Source organism: Mandrillus leucophaeus, unplaced genomic scaffold (assembly GCF_000951045.1).
Source record: "Mandrillus leucophaeus isolate KB7577 unplaced genomic scaffold, Mleu.le_1.0 Scaffold1316, whole genome shotgun sequence".
Taxonomy (NCBI): domain Eukaryota; kingdom Metazoa; phylum Chordata; class Mammalia; order Primates; family Cercopithecidae; genus Mandrillus; species Mandrillus leucophaeus.
In genome coordinates, this window is record NW_012101273.1 from 119,641 (window position 1) to 135,605 (window position 15,965).

General features: G+C 38.8%; 1 protein-coding gene across 2 annotated transcripts in view; it reads right to left on the reverse strand.

The window, feature by feature from the left end:
- Nucleotides 1-250: 250 nt before the first annotated feature.
- LOC105534212 (zinc finger protein 492) overlaps nucleotides 251-15,965 on the reverse strand; it is a 40,634-nt gene continuing 24,919 nt past the window's right edge. For both annotated transcript variants that reach the window (XM_011972899.1, XM_011972898.1), the window contains exons 2-4: nucleotides 9,896-10,022; nucleotides 9,305-9,400; nucleotides 251-2,136 (exon numbers count right to left, since the gene is read on the reverse strand). In XM_011972899.1, coding sequence (XP_011828289.1) covers nucleotides 656-2,136; nucleotides 9,305-9,400; nucleotides 9,896-9,929 — 1,611 coding nt within the window. In that variant the 5' untranslated portion in view covers nucleotides 9,930-10,022 and the 3' untranslated portion in view covers nucleotides 251-655. The remainder of the gene's footprint in view (nucleotides 2,137-9,304; nucleotides 9,401-9,895; nucleotides 10,023-15,965) is intronic.

The window sequence follows — 15,965 nt, forward strand, 5'->3', positions numbered from 1 at the left end:
AACTCTGATTCAGTGTAAAGTCTGAAGTGTCAGTGCCTTATATATTTCTAATGTAAATTCTCTGATATTTACAGACTTAACATACAATTAAATATTTTTTTCTATTTACTACAACTGCAAAAATATATTTTAATCTGAACTCTCTGGAGTTTTCTAACCTGTAGTTTTTGAATAAATGTTTTTTTCCGAATTTATTATATTTGCAGGGTTTTTCTTCTATATAAATTTTCTGACGTTGAATGAAGTTTGAGCAATTGCTTCAGGGTTTGCCTCTAATACAAAATGAATACAACAAGATCTGTGTTACAAGTAAAGTTACCACAACTTTGTTTACATTTGTAATGTTTGTCTTCAAAATAAATCCTCTTCAGCACTTTAAAAGCTTACATTTTCTCAAGACTCTTTTGACAGTAATTGCACTTTTAATGCTATTAAGTATAAATTCTCTGATGTTGAGTAAGATGTGAGCAGATATTAATCATTTTAACTTTTTTTATATTTGTGCATTTATTTTCAAGTATAAAGGCTTTTGTGTGCAATAAGGGATGAGCATTGTGTAAGTTTTGCCACACTGTTCACACTTGTAGAAGTTTTCTCCAGTGTGAATTACCTAACCTGCAAGCAAGTGTGATAACCATTTAAAGGCTCTGTCGCATTATTCATATTTCTGTGATTTCTCACCAGCACACTTTCTTTTATGTTTGGAAATGTTTGCGATGTTGTCACAAGCATTGTTACAACTTTCAGGTTTGTAGAGTTTCTCTCCAGTATGAATCATCTTATGTCTGTTAAGAATAGAGGAGTTGTTAAAGGCTTTGCCACATTCTTCACACTTGTAGGGTTTCTCTCCAGTATGAATTATCTTATGTGTAGTAAGGTGAGAAGACTGGTTAAAGGCTTTGCCACATTCTTCACATTTGTAGGGTTTCTCTCCAGTATGAATTCTCTTATGTGTAGTAAGGTGTGAGAATCGGCCAAAGGCTTTGCCACATACTTCACATTTGTAGAATTTCTCTCCAGCATGAATTCTCTTATGTGTAGTAAGTTGTGACGATAGGTTAAAAGCTTTGCCACATTCTTCACATTTGTAGGGCTTCTCTCCAGAATGAATTCTCTTATGTGTAGTAAGGTGTGAGAATCGGCCAAAGGCTTTGCCACATACTTCACATTTGTAGAATTTCTCTCCAGCATGAATTCTCTTATGGGTAGTAAGGGTTGAGGATTGTTTAAAAGCTTTGCCACATTCTTCACACTTGTAGGGTTTCTCTCCAGAATGAATTCTCTTATGTGTAGTAAGGTGTGAGAACCGGCTAAAGGCCTTGCCACATTCTTCACATTTGTAGAATTTCTCTCCAGTATGAATTATCTTATGTGTAGTAAGGGTTGAGGACTGAGTAAAAGCTTTGCCACATTCTTCACATTTGTAGGGTTTCTCTCCAGCATGAATTATCTTATGTGCAGTAAGGGTTGAGGACTGGCTAAAAGCTTTGCCACATTCCTCACATCTGTAGGGTTTCTCTCCAGTATGAATTCTCTTATGTGTAGTAAGGTTTGCAGACTGGTTAAAAGCTTTGCCACATTCCTCACATTTGTAGGGTTTCTTTCCAGTGTGAATTATCTTATGTGTAGTAAGGTGTGAGAGCCGGTTAAAGGCTTTTCCACACTCTTCGCATTTGTAGGGTTTCTTTCCAGTATGAATTCTTTTATATGTAGAAAGGTTTGAGGCCTCATTGTAGGCTTTCCCACATTCTTTACATTTGTAGGGTTTCTCTCCAGTATGAATTCTTTCCTGTTGAGCTAAGTGTGAAAGCACACAAAATGACTTTTCACATTCTTTACATTTGAAGGCTTTCTTTCCAGTATGTTTTATCTTATGTCTGTCTGAATTTGAAAATTTATGAAAGACTTTCACGTATTTGTCACATTGAAATATTTTGTTCTGGGCAGTTGTCAAACACTGGCTAAGTCCATTGTAACATTCTTCGCGCACCTTACACTCATCCATGCTTTTACAATATTTTCTTAGCTGTAAATTTTCATGTCCACATTTTTTATATCTTCTCAGTATGACTTTTTGGAAATAATTTTTTATGCCCTGCTTTGGCCAAAGGTGTTGGGCAAAATAAGGACATACAACTGAAAGAAATAAAAACAATAAATTACTTACGAGACTCAGATGAATATACTTTACAAATCTAACCTATAAAATGATAGACTACATTACAAGATGGCACAGCCAAATATTACATGCTGTAACATTTTCACAGCCATATAAAGTAACAAAAACATACAGACCAAATTACATTTGTGAAAAATTAAAGTAAGTTAAGTGGGTGCAGTGCCCCAGGTGAGTCCAATGCAAAGAGGCACATAGAAGAAAGTGAAGTCTGTTACATTTACCCAACACAGATCTTCCTGCTTCCCTATATAATATAGTGACTTTAGAAATAAACTGCCAACTCCTGGTTTCATTTTTAAAAGACAAATAAAATAATGGCTTATACATCTTTATTTCTCAATGGCAGGTGCTTTTACAGACACTGGTTCCTGTCTCTCACTGCATAAAAGTTCTGAAAGAAATAGTGGTATTCTTTCAAATGAAAGTTTGAGTGTGCTGAGATAAAAGGTAAGGTACCAAAACAGATATACAGACAAATAGAACAGAACAGAGCCCTCAGAAATAACAACACACATCTACAACCATCTGATCTTTGACAAACCTGACAAAAACAAGAAATGGGGAAAGGATTCCCTATTTAATAAATGTTGCTGCGAAAACTCGATAGCCATATGTAGAAAGCTGAAACTGGATTCCTTCCTTACACCTTATATAAAAATTAATTCAGGCCAGGCGCGGTGGCTCAAGCCTGTAATCCCAGCACTTTGGGAGGCCGAGACGGGTGGATTATGAGGTCAGGAGATCGAGACCATCCTGGCTAACACGGCGAAACTCCGTCTCTACTAAAAAATACAAAAAAATAGCCGGGCGTGGTGGCGGGCGCCTGTAGTCCCAGCTACTTGGGAGGCTGAGGCAGGAGAATGGCGTGAACCCAGGAGGTGGAGCTTGCCGTGAGCTGAGATGCGGCCACTGGACTCCAGCCTGGGCGACAGAGCAAGACTCTGTCTCAAAAAAAAAAAAAATTTAATTCAAGATAGATTAAAGACTTAAATGTTAGACCTAAAACCATAAAAACCCTAGAAGAAAACCTAGGCAATACCACTCAGGACATAGGTATGGGCAAGGACTTCATGACTAAAACACCAAAAGTAATGGCAACAAAAGCCAGAATAGACAAATGGGATCTAATTAAACTAAAGAGCTTCTGCATAGCAAAAGAAACTACCATCAGAGTAACAGGCAACCTACAGAATGGGAGAAAATCTTTGCAATCTACCCATCTGACAAAGGGCTAATACCCAGAATCTACAAAGAACTTAAACAAATTTACAAGAAAAAAACAATCCCATCAAAAAGTGAGCAAAGAATGTGAACAGACACTTCTCAAAAGAAGACATTTATGCAGCCAACAGACACATGGAAAAATGCTCATCATCACTGATCATTAGAGAAATGCAAATCAAAACCACAATGAGATACGATCTCAAGCCAGTTAAAATGGTGATCATTAAAAAGTCAGGAGACAACAGGTGCTGGAGAAGATGTGGATAAATACGAATGCTTTTACGCTGTTGGTGGGAGTATAAATTAGTTCAACCATTGTGGAAGACAGTGTGGCGATTCCTCAAGGATCTAGAACTAGAAATACCATTTGACCCAGCCATCCCATTACTGGGTATATACCCAAAGGATTATAAATCATGCTACTATAAGGACACAAGCACACATATGTTTATTGCGGCACTATTCACAATAGCAAAGACTTGGAACCAATCCAAATGTCCATCAATGATAGAATGGATTAAGAAAATGTGGCACATATACACCACGGAATACTATGCGCTCATGAAAAAGAATGAGTTCATGTCATTTGCAGGGACATGGATGAAGCTGGAAACCAGCATTCTCAGTAAATTATCACAAGGACAGAAAACCAAACACCACACGTTCTCACTCATAGGTGGGAACTGAGCAATGAGAATACCTGGACACAGGGTGGGGAACATCACACACTGGGGCATGTTGTGGAGTGGGGGCTGGGTGAGGGATAGCATTAACCACCATGGCACATGTATATCTATGTAACATAACTGCATGTTGTGCACATGTACCCTAGAACTTAAAATATAATAAAAATAAATAAATAAATAAGAAAGGTAAGTTTTACAGCAGCAGAAAGACTGTGGTATTACAGACAGGAAACAATTATAGCAAGTGATTATTGGTTATTAAGAAGAAACATGAATAGGCTGAGCGTGGTGGCTCACACCTGTAATCCTAGCACTCTGGGAGGCCAAGGCGCATAGATCAACTGAGGTCAGGAGTTTGAGACTAAGCCTGGGCAACATGGTGAAATCATCTCTACTAAAAATACAAAAGTAGCTGAGCATGGGGTCACATGCCTGTAATCCCAGCTAAGTGGGAGGCTGAGACCAGAGAATCACTTGAACCCAGGAGGTGGAGGCTGCAGTGAGCTGAGACCATGCCATTGCACTGTAGCCCAGGTGACAGGAGCAAAACTGTTTCAAAAAAAAAAAAAAAGAAGAAGAAGAAACAACACGAATAAACTCCTTTGACTAAAAGTAAACACAAAATTTTAGACAAGGCACATCCTAAGAACATGTTTGAGAGACTCCCAGAATCTCTAGCCAAGATAATTGTTTTCAGACTATGTCAGAAAAAAATGCATTTTAAAGACTGTGACAGGTAGCTTTTTAAAATGTCCAAATCTCAAAGATGACAATGTATACAAAACAGAGCAATATGATTTCATCAAAAATATTGTGTAAACTCCAGAAAGAAACCATAAAAAAGATGTACACATTAATTTTATTTTATTTTATTTTATTTTATTTTTTTTTTTGAGACGGAGTCTCACTGTGTCTCCCAGGCTGGAGTGCAGTGGCGCGATCTCGGCTCACTGCAAGCTCCGCCCCCCGGGTTCACGCCATTCTCCCGCCTCAGCCTCCCAAGTAGCTGGGACTACAGGCGCCCGCTACCGCGCCCGGCTAGTTTTTTGTATTTTTAGTAGAGACGGGGTTTCACCATGTTAGCCAGGATAGTCTCGATCTCCTGACCTTGTGATCCACCCGCCTCGGCCTCCCAAAGTGCTGGGATTACAGGCTTGAGCCACCGCGCCCGGCCTACACATTAATTTTAAACACTAATAAATTGAATAATATCCAATGAGTGAAACTGGGATACAGTCAGTCCACTGTAGAAAATCACAAAAATGAGAATAAAAACAAAAATATCAAAATATTTTTAAAAATTTGGAGGTAAAAAATAGAAAAATAAAAAACAACTGGAAAATCCTAAAAGAAAAATGATGTAGAAATGAAGTTCAACAAACAAATTAGGATACACACAAAGATATTTATAACAAATACATGTTAAGCACATTTTCAAAAATCACAGACAAGAAGAAAGTCTTCGGAGCTGCAAGATGAAAGTAATGTGTCATTTACAAACATAGTCTTATGATATAACCAGTGAATTATCAACAAAAATTTTGCAGGCCAGAAAGAAACTGTGTGACACAAAGTCCTGAAAAACAAAAAAGACAAAAAAACAACAAAAAACTGCCATGAAGTGAGAAAAATACCATCAACACATCTGTCCTGCCAAATAAAAAGGAAAAACCTTCCAAAACAACCAAAATCTGAAAAAGTGTATTAGCACTGCATATGCCCTGCATATAAAAGATGGTGAACGCAGCTCCTTAACCTGAAAGTAAAAGGATTCAAAAAAAAAAAAAAACAAAAAACAAAAAAACACACACACACAAATAAAAATACATTATTTTCTGGGAAAGATATGCACAAAAATAGAATCTTGTGGCATTATCATAATGGTGCAGAAAACATTTTAAATTATTCTCTAAATTTTGAAAAATAAAAGCACAGAAATTATAAACATCTGTTAACAAATATACAATGCAAAAACATAATTAGCAACATCAATGACAAATTTCAGGGCAGATGTAATAAGGAAGAATTTTTTATTCAACTGAAGTTGATTTTGTACCAAATTAAAAATATACTGTTGTTTCTTATAGAGGTTTTACGGAAGCCCCAAGGTACCACAAAAAAAAAACTGTACAAATATACAAAAGTGAATTAGAAATAAGTAAAAGCATATCAATACAAAAATCAAAAGACACAAAGACAGAGAGAAAATGAGAAACAAAGATGCAAGAATCAAATAAAGTAATTAAAAACATAACAGTAAGGTCTCTATCAGACAATTACTTAAATATATATATCAAATTAACTTTCAAATCAAGAGACACACTTTCAATAAATAGATTTATTTAAATTTTTAAAAGCCAAGATCCAACTTTTTTTTCTACAAAAGTCAGTAGAGATCTAATGATAAAAAACACTAAAAGGGGCAAGATGGAAGAATGCAATTCATACAAATATTAATCAAATGAGAGCAGAAGAAATCAACATAATATTATGCAAGCTACATCTTACATCAAAAACTGTCATATTTTATAAAATGTACTTGAAGTCAAAACTCCAAGGAGACAAAAAAGGACATTAAAACTTACAGATTTAGGCTGGGCACGGTGGCTCATGCTGGTAATCCCAGCTCTCTGGGAGGCCGAGGTAGGATCAAGTGATCCTCCTGATCACTTGAGATCAGGAGTTCGAGACTGGCCTGGCTAACATGGCGAAACCCTGTCTCTACTAAAAATAGAAAAATTAGCCAGGCATGGTGGCAGCCACCTGTAATCCTAGCTATTCAGGAGGCTGAGGCAGGAGAATTGCTTGAACCCAGGAGGCAGAGGTTGCAGTGAGCCGAGATCGCACCACCACACTCCAGCCTGGGACGCAGAGTGAGACTCTGTCTCAAAACAACAACAACAACAACAACAACGACTTTAGATTTACTCACTGGGAACCTATGAAAAATGTGTATATATATCTGTGTGGGGGTGTGTGTGTGCATCTCACATTAGGGCTCCAAACATATATAGCAAATATTGACAGAACAACAGAGACACATAGACAGCAACGTAATTATAGTAGGGTATTTCAACACCGCACTTTCTGCAATAAAAATTAAATGAGAATATTAGTAAGGGAATAGAGGGCTTCCAGGCAGTATAAGACAATTTCTAACAGAGGTATAGAAAACACTCAACACCAGGATACACATGGTTCTCAACAGCTAATACAACATTTTCCTTGATAGACCACCTCTTATGCCAAAAAAAGAAAAGTCTCACTACATTTTTTAAAACTGAAATTTTATAAATTACTTTCTATCACCAAAATGAAATGAGTATACAACAATAAGAGGAAAAAAAAACTGAAAAATTAACAAATATACAGAAATTAACACACTCTTAAACATGCTCTTGTGAAAGGTTGAAAAAGGTAATATTGTAAAGATGTCCATCCTGCTCAATACAATCTACAGATTTAATGCAATGTTTTTCAAATTTCTCACTGCATTTTTGAAGAAACAGAAACAGCAATCCTTCGAGTATACAGAATCTCTACAGACAATAAAGTACCCAAAAATATTAAAAACAAAACAAAACAATGTTGGAGGCATTACAGTTCCTGATTTCAAAACACATCACAAAGCTACAGAATTAAAACAATTTGGTATGAGTATAAAGCTGAAAAAGTAGACTAATAAAATAGAATGCAGCACGTATATAAACTCTCACATATATGGTCACATGAAGAGTCACTTGCATACCCACAATTATTTTAGCATTGTTACTAAAAGTCAATAGGTAAAAGCAAGGCAAATTTCGGTCACCAAATCGTTCAGCAGATATAATTTGAACTATAAAAATACCAAAATATTACTCAGTTTGAAAAAAAGCAGGAAATATTCTAACAACTATAAAAGTAACTCTTGATGACTTTATGCAAAATAAAATGAGCCAGCCACAGACAGAGATTTTATGAGATATATAAAGCAGTTACACTCTTAGAAACAGAAAAAAGAATGGTATTTGAAAAGTGCCAGGAAATGGGAAAAATTGGTAGTTGTTTAATGGGTATTGTACAATTTCTAGAAGTCTTTTATAAAACAATGTAAATATACTTCACATGCCTGAAATGTACAGTACAGTGTTTTTGAGTCAGGGTCAAAAAACACCTCAGGTGATCCACCTGCCTTGGCCTCCCAAAGTGCAGGGATTACAGGTGTGAGCCACCATGCCCGGCTGAAAGAATATTATTAAAGTGCCATATTATCTACAATGATCTCTAGATTCAATAAATTCCCTATCAAAATTCCAGTATTTTTTTTACAGTAATAGAAAATACAATTCTCGGCTAGGCGTGGTGGCTCATGCCTGTAATCCTAGCACTTTGGGAGGCCGAGGCAGATGGATCATGAAGTCTAGGAGTTCAAGACCAGCCAGGCCAATATGGTGACACCCCGTCTCTACTAAAAATACAAAAATTAGCCAGGTGTGATGGCTCACACCTGTAGTCCCAGCTACTTGGGAGGCTGAGGCAGAAGAATTGCTTGAACCCGGGAGGCAGAGGTTGCAGTGAGCCGAGATGGTGCCACTGCACTCCAGCCTGGGTGACAGAGCGAGACTCCGTCTCAAACAACAACAACAAAAAGAAAATACAATTTTCACACAGAACTACAGTAAACTTTGAATAGCCAAAGCAATCTTGAAAAAAAAAAAAGAACAAAGCACAAGAACATCATACTTTATAATTTCAAACTATACTTCAAGACTATAAGAAGAAGACAGAATGCAATGTGCAGAAAAATTAGCAATAAAAAGACAACGGAACAGAAACCACTACTCTCACACACTTAGGACATGATGTAAAAAGAGAACTTAAAAAACAGTTTAACACAGAGTTTCTCAAAATTTTGCAGATTATCTGTGTGTTTTCAAAAACAACGAAGAAGCAGTCAGATTTTGCAGTCTCTTATATGCCACGAAGAGGACTGTCTTGGCTGTCACTGTAAACTTGAAGGAAGGTCACCAAAGGGAAAGTAAAATCTTTAGTGATTTTACAAAGATCAGACAGAAGATGCTTCTTTGTGAGAGCAAAATAAAAAAAAATTCAGGCTTCCTAGAAACTATTTCCTTTGGAACACAGATTTCAAATCATTTTAAGGACTTTTCTTTTTTCTGCTTTGGACCTCTCATCTGTGTTGTCTGTTGTATTCACTTTCACTCTCACCTACCTGGGGGTTCAGCTCCCATCTCATGTCTCTTCACATTCCAAGGTTCTTTTCCTTGCTCCAGACAGGTGATCAGGTCTGGCTTAGAGACAGCAATACCTGTTTTATTAAATATAGCATGAATCGTGCTCATATTCTCCAATTATCAATTTGGTAATGGGTTCAGTAAAAATGATGTAACAGAATATTCTAGTAAATTAATTCCAAAATACTCATTTACAACAAAAAATTTAAAATATTTAGGAAATATTTTAATTTTGTAAGTTCTTAATTTTACTACCTGGTACTACTAAATCAAAAATTGGTAGTGGCAATTACATTTTAAGATGTGGGCAACAGTTATGTTATGCCACCAAATTTCCAAAATTAACACTAGTCTAGAGTGAAAAGACACAGATCAGCTCAGGAGTGTGGAAAGTTCAGGTCAAAATGAAACATCTTGAAATTCCTTTCTACATAGACGAAGCTTGAAGTTTAAAAACAAACAAACAAAACAGAGATCTGAAAGCATAAATTACCAAAAACCATTCTACAAAAAAAGAGAAATAAAACTTATAGGGTATATTAGGAATTGTGTACTGAAGTTATCCTCACCCAGGAAGACCAGGTTTCTGTAGTTCTCTAACATCACATCCCTATATAAATTCTGCTGTGCAGTGTCCAGGCATTGCCACTCCTCCAGAGAGAATTCTATGGCCACATCCCTAAATGTCAACACTCCCTGAAAAACATACAAACACACACACACATATTTACCAGGTGGCCAGGAACAGAATTTTTAATTTGACTCAAGGCAAAACAAGAGTAAAGAGAACTGGTTCTTACTTATAGGAGTGACTGAAAATATTTAATAAATAACTTTCAACACAGAAATATTCTCTAATGTATTCTCTAACTCTGAGAAAAGAGAGTAGTATAAGATCCACAACATCAATGTATAGATGATACTTTTCTGGATGATGAAATATAAAATTGAGGGCATTAACACTAACATGTACATTTTTGAATGCTATATTTACATCATACAGAATAAGCTGTGTACATTTTTCAGATGGAAAAGACATATTCAGTTAGAAAACACTGCTCAAATATTAATGTGTATGATAAACTGGAGCTCTTGTTAATGCAGATTATTTTTTCAGAAAATCTGGGCTGGGCATGGTGGCTCACGCCTGTAATCCCAGCACTTTGGGAGGCTAAGGTGGACGGATCATGAGGTCAGGAGATCGAGACTATCCTGGCTAACACAGTGAAACCCTGTCTCTACTAAAAATACAAAAAATTAGCCGGGCGTGGCGGCGGGCGCCTGTAGTCCCAGCTACTCAGGAGGCTGAGGCAGGAGAATGGCGTGAACCCCAGAGGTGGAGTTTGCAGTGAGCTGAAATCGTGCCGCTGCACTCCAGCCTGGATGACAGAGCAAGACTCTGTCTCAAAAAAAAAAGAAAATCTGGAATAAAATCTGAGTTTCTGAATCTCTAACAAGCTCACCAGTAATGCCCCTGTTTTTAGTCCAAGGAAACTATTTTGTCAAACATCCAGTAAGTGGAAGAGCTTGTATGTTTTTCAGTTTTTCTGGCCTATAAACAAAGATGAGAGCTTTCATTTTCCAAAGACAGATAAATGGAAAGAAAACCTAAGAAAGGTCAGCTACCAGATTAAATGTGATTGTTCATGCACATCTGCTGAATAAAGATATATAATAATTAAGAGAAAAATAATTAACTCTATAGAAAAAAATATGTCACAGAGCTCATTAACCAAGTGAGTGACTTAACATCAACTGCATGAAGACAAATTTTTATGGTGTGCTGATGCACAGAGAAGGACACGGCATCACTGCTATGGTATCTCCCAGCCAAAAGTAAATTATAGCCTGAATTTAATCATAAAGAAACATTGGTTTTATGCAAAGTTCCAGATACCACTATCTCCCATGTTCTGTACATTTTAATGGTGATTTTCAGTAGTCTTTTTTTCACACCCTAAAGAGTAAGTATCTCCTAATAATTTTTTTTTCAAAACTGTCTGGGTAATAAATGCCATCCTGTTTAAATAAGCATTTTCTAAATCCTGTTCTGCATACAGCTAATGGAGAACAGAGATGGAACCTCAACATTACATGCTCTCCATCTTTACTAAGGACCCCAGCTTCTCCCCAATAGGAATACTGAGTATCCACACCTTTCCATGTTCCACAGCCACAAAAGAAACAATCTTAATATTGCAGTTCATAAATTCACCGTGAGAATTCTTTACGACATATAAGAAGGCAGGATCTTGATAATGTAGAGAAGACTCTGGTATATAGGAAAGAAATGTTTTTCAGACCCCCTTGACTATAATAAGAACTAAAAAGTAGTTAAAACAAACTCATTAGGAAGAAAAAGCACAAGTAGAAAAGTAAAGCTCTGCAAGTATTGAACACGTGGCATTCCAGGAGGCAGAGTGGACACAGCTCTTCATCTGAGACATGTTTAGCTTAAAAAACAAAAAACAAAAACAAAACAAAAAACATTTTTTAGGGGCGGGGCAAAGATGGCCAACTAGAAGCAGTGGTGATCAGAGGCTCCCACTGAAAAGAACCATAATGGCCTGTGCATCCTGCACTGGCTCCTGAGGTATCCAGGTTCTCTCATCAGAACTGACTAGGCAGCTGGCATGGCCCAGGGAGAGGAAGAAAGAAGAGTGTGGTACAGCCACCCACCTGACAGACGCACAGGGCAGAGGAGCCCCCACCCCCCAGCCAAGGGAGGCAGTGAATGAGTGTCCTACTTAGCTGACAAAACCATGCTTTTTCCACGGAACTGTGCAACCCACAGATTGAAAGATTTCACTCGGGAACCCATGCCACCGGGGCCTAGGGTCCCAACCCCAGAGCTGTGCAGATTCTCAACAACCTCTCAGCTAAAATCGGTTTAAGCCTGCTGAGTTCCCGGCGGGGGGTGACCAGCACCACAGCTGTGGCTGCCTGCTGTCTAAGCCATTTCAGCTCCTTGGGGAGGGGCAGCAACCAGTACTGGGACTGACAGCTGTCTAACACACTAGGCTCCCTGGGCAGGGGAAGGGCGGCAGCCATCTCTATAGCTCCTGGCGGTGCTTTTCCCCTGCTGGAGACAGGGATGCTGGACGGCGTGGTTCCAAGAGGTGTCCCCCACAGCCCAACACACCAGCTGTGCCAGACTGCAGCTACAGCACCTCTTTAGGCCTGACTCTGACCCATCCCTCCTCACTTTGTGGGGCCACCCTGCAGGAACTCCAACAGCTTCAGCCAGGGCCTCAGGGACAGAACTCTGATCTCTCTGGGTCTGAGTCCCTAAGGAGAGAGGTGACCGCAGTCTCTGTGGACGAGCAGACTTAGCTTTTCCTCCTGCTAGTTCTAAGTAATCCAAGCAGCCCAGAGGAGTGGGTTTAACCCCAGTGAAGCATACCCCCTCCACCAAGGGACAATAAAAGTGCTTCATTAAATGGGTCCTGTTCCTCGTGCCACCCAACTGGGTGAGATACTCCAACAGGGGTTGTCAGACACCCTATACAGCTGTGTTCCTACTGGCATCAGATTGGTGTTCCTTAAGGTCAGACATTCCAGAGGAAGGAAGAGGCACCCATCTTTGATGTTCTCCAACCTCCTTAATATCTCCAGGTTCAGGAGTGAACCAGATAAATAGGGCCTGAGGTGAACCCCCAGCAAACCACAGCAACCATACAGAAGAGGGACCGGACCACTGAAAGAAAAGCAAACAGAAATGAACAACAGCAACAAAAAAGTCCCCACAAGAACCCCATCCAAGAGTCAGCAGCCTCAAAGATCAAAGCTAGACAAACTCATGAAGATGAGAAAGAATCAATGAAAAAAACACTGAGAACCCAAAAGGCAAGGGTGCCTCTTCTTCTCCAAATGACTGCAATGCCTCTCCAGCAAGGGTGCAGAACTGGACGGAGAATGAGAGAGCCAAATTGACAGAAGTAGACTTCAGAAGATGGGCAATAACAAACTCCACTGCGTGCTAAAGGAGCACGTTCTAACCGAATGCAAAAAACCTAAGAACTTTGAAAAAAAGTTAGAGAGAGGAGCTGCTAACTAGAATAACCAGTTTAGAGAGGAACAGAAATGACCCGATGGAGCTAAGAAACACAGCATGAGAACTTGATGAAGCATACACAAGTATCAATAGCCAAACTGACAAAGTAGAAGAAAAAATATCAGAGTTTGAAGACCACCTTGCTGAAATAAGGCATGCAGACAAAATTAGAGAAAAAAGACTGAAAAGGAATGAACAAAGCCTCCAAGAAATATGGGACTACATAAAAAGGCCAAACCTACAATTGACTGGAATACCTGAAGGAAAGGGGGAGAATGGAAACAAGCTGGAAAACACACTTCAGGATATCATCCAGGAGAATTTCCCCAATTTAGCAAGACAAGCTAACATTCAAATTCAGGAAATACCAAGAACACCACTAAGATATTGCACAAGAAGATCAACCCCAAGAAACATAATCATCAGATTCTCCAAGGTTGAAATGACAAAAAAATGTTAAGGGTAGCCAGAGAGAAAGGCCAGGTCACCTACAAAATAAGTCCATCAGACTAACATTGGACCTCTCAGCAGAAACCCTACAAGCCAGAAGACAATGGAGGCCAATATTCAACATTCTTAAAGGAAAGAATTTTGAACCCAGAATTTCTTACCAAGCCAAACTAAGCTGCATGAGTAGAAAAAGAAATAAAATCCTTTCCAGACAAGCAAATGCTGAGGGATTTTGTCTCCACCAGGTCTGGCTTGCAAGAGCTCCTGAAGAAAGCACTAAATATGGAAAGGAAAAACTGGTACCAGCCACCACAAAAACACACCATGAAGACCAATGACACTATGAAGAAACAGCATCAGCTAGTGTGCAAAATAACCAGACGCCATCATGATCACAGGATCAACTTCACACAGAACAATACTATCCTTAAATGTAAATGAGCTAAATGCCCCAATTAAAAGACACAGACTGGCAAATTGGATAAAGAGTCAAGACCCATCAGTGTGCTATATTCAGGAGACCCATCTCATGTGCAAAGACACACACAGGGATGAAGCAAAATTTACCAAGCAAATGGCAAGCAGAAATAAGCAGGGGATGGAATCCTAGTCTCTGACGAAACAGACTTTAAACCAACAAAGATTAAAAAAAGACAAAGAAGGGCATTACTTAATGGTAAAGGAATCAATTCAACAAGAAGAGTTAACTATCCTAAATATATAAGCACCCAATGCAGGAGCACTCAGACTCATAAAACAAGTTCTGAGAGACCTACAAAGAGACTTAGATGCCCACACAATCATGGTGGGAGACGTAACACCTCACTGTCAATATTAGACAGAACAATAAGACAGAAAATTAACTAGGATATTCAGGACTTGAACTCTGGATCAAGTGGACCTAATAGGTATCTACAGAACTCACCACCCCAAATCAACAGAATATACATTTTTCTCAGTGACACATGGCACTTTTCTAAACTCAACCACATAATTGGAAGTAAAACACTCCTCAGCCAATGCAACAGGACCGAAATGGTAACAAACAGTCTCTCAGATCACAGCACAGTCAAATTAGAACTCAGGATTAGGAAACTTACTCAAAAGTGCACATTTACATAAAAAATGAACAACCTGCTCCTGAATGACTCCTGGGTAAATAATAAGGCAGAAATCAAGAAGTTCTTTGAAACCAATGAGAAGAAAGACACAACATACTAGAATCTCTGGGACAGAGTTAAAAGGGAAATTTATAGCACTAAATGCCCACATCAGAAAGCTAGAAAAATCTCAAATCGACACCCTAACATCACAATTAAAAGAGCTAAGTCGTGGTGCAGTGACTCACACCTGTAATCTCAGCATTTTAGGAGGCTGAGGCAGGCAGATCACCTGAAATCAGGAGATCAAGACCAGCCTGGCCAATATGTCAAAACCCCATCTCTACTAAAAAATAGAAAAATTAGCCAGGTGTGGTGGTGGGCGCCTATAACCCCAGCTACTCAAGAGGTTGAGGCAGGGAGAATTGCTTGAACCCAGGAGGCGGAGGTTGCAGTGAGCCAGGATCATGCCACTGCACTCCAGCCTGGGTGATACAGCGAGTCTCCATCTCAAAAATAAATAAATAAATAAATAAATAAATAAATAAATAAAGAGCTAGAAAGCAGGAGCAAAGAAATCCAATTCCAAAAGCTAGCAGAGGACAAGAAATAGCTAAGATGAGAGCAGAACTGAAGGAGATAGACATGAAAAACCCTCAAAACAAAAACAAAAACAAAACAAAACAAACAAACAAAAAAACCAACTCAATGAATCCAGGAGATATTTTTGAAAAAATTAACAAAATAGGGCCAGGCATGGTGGCTCACCCCTATAATCCCAGTATTTTGGGAAGCCGAGATGGGGGGGATCACCTGAGGTCAGGAGTTCAAGAGCAACCTGGTCAACATGATGAAACCCTGTCTCTACCAAAAATACAAAAATTAGCTGGGCATGGTGGTGTATGCCTGTAATCCTAGCTACTCGGGAGGCTGAGGCAGCAGAATCGCTTGAACCTGGGAAGTGGAGGTTGCAGTGAGCCAAGATTGTGCCACTGCACTCCAGCCTGGGCCACAGAGCAAAACTCTGTCTCAAAA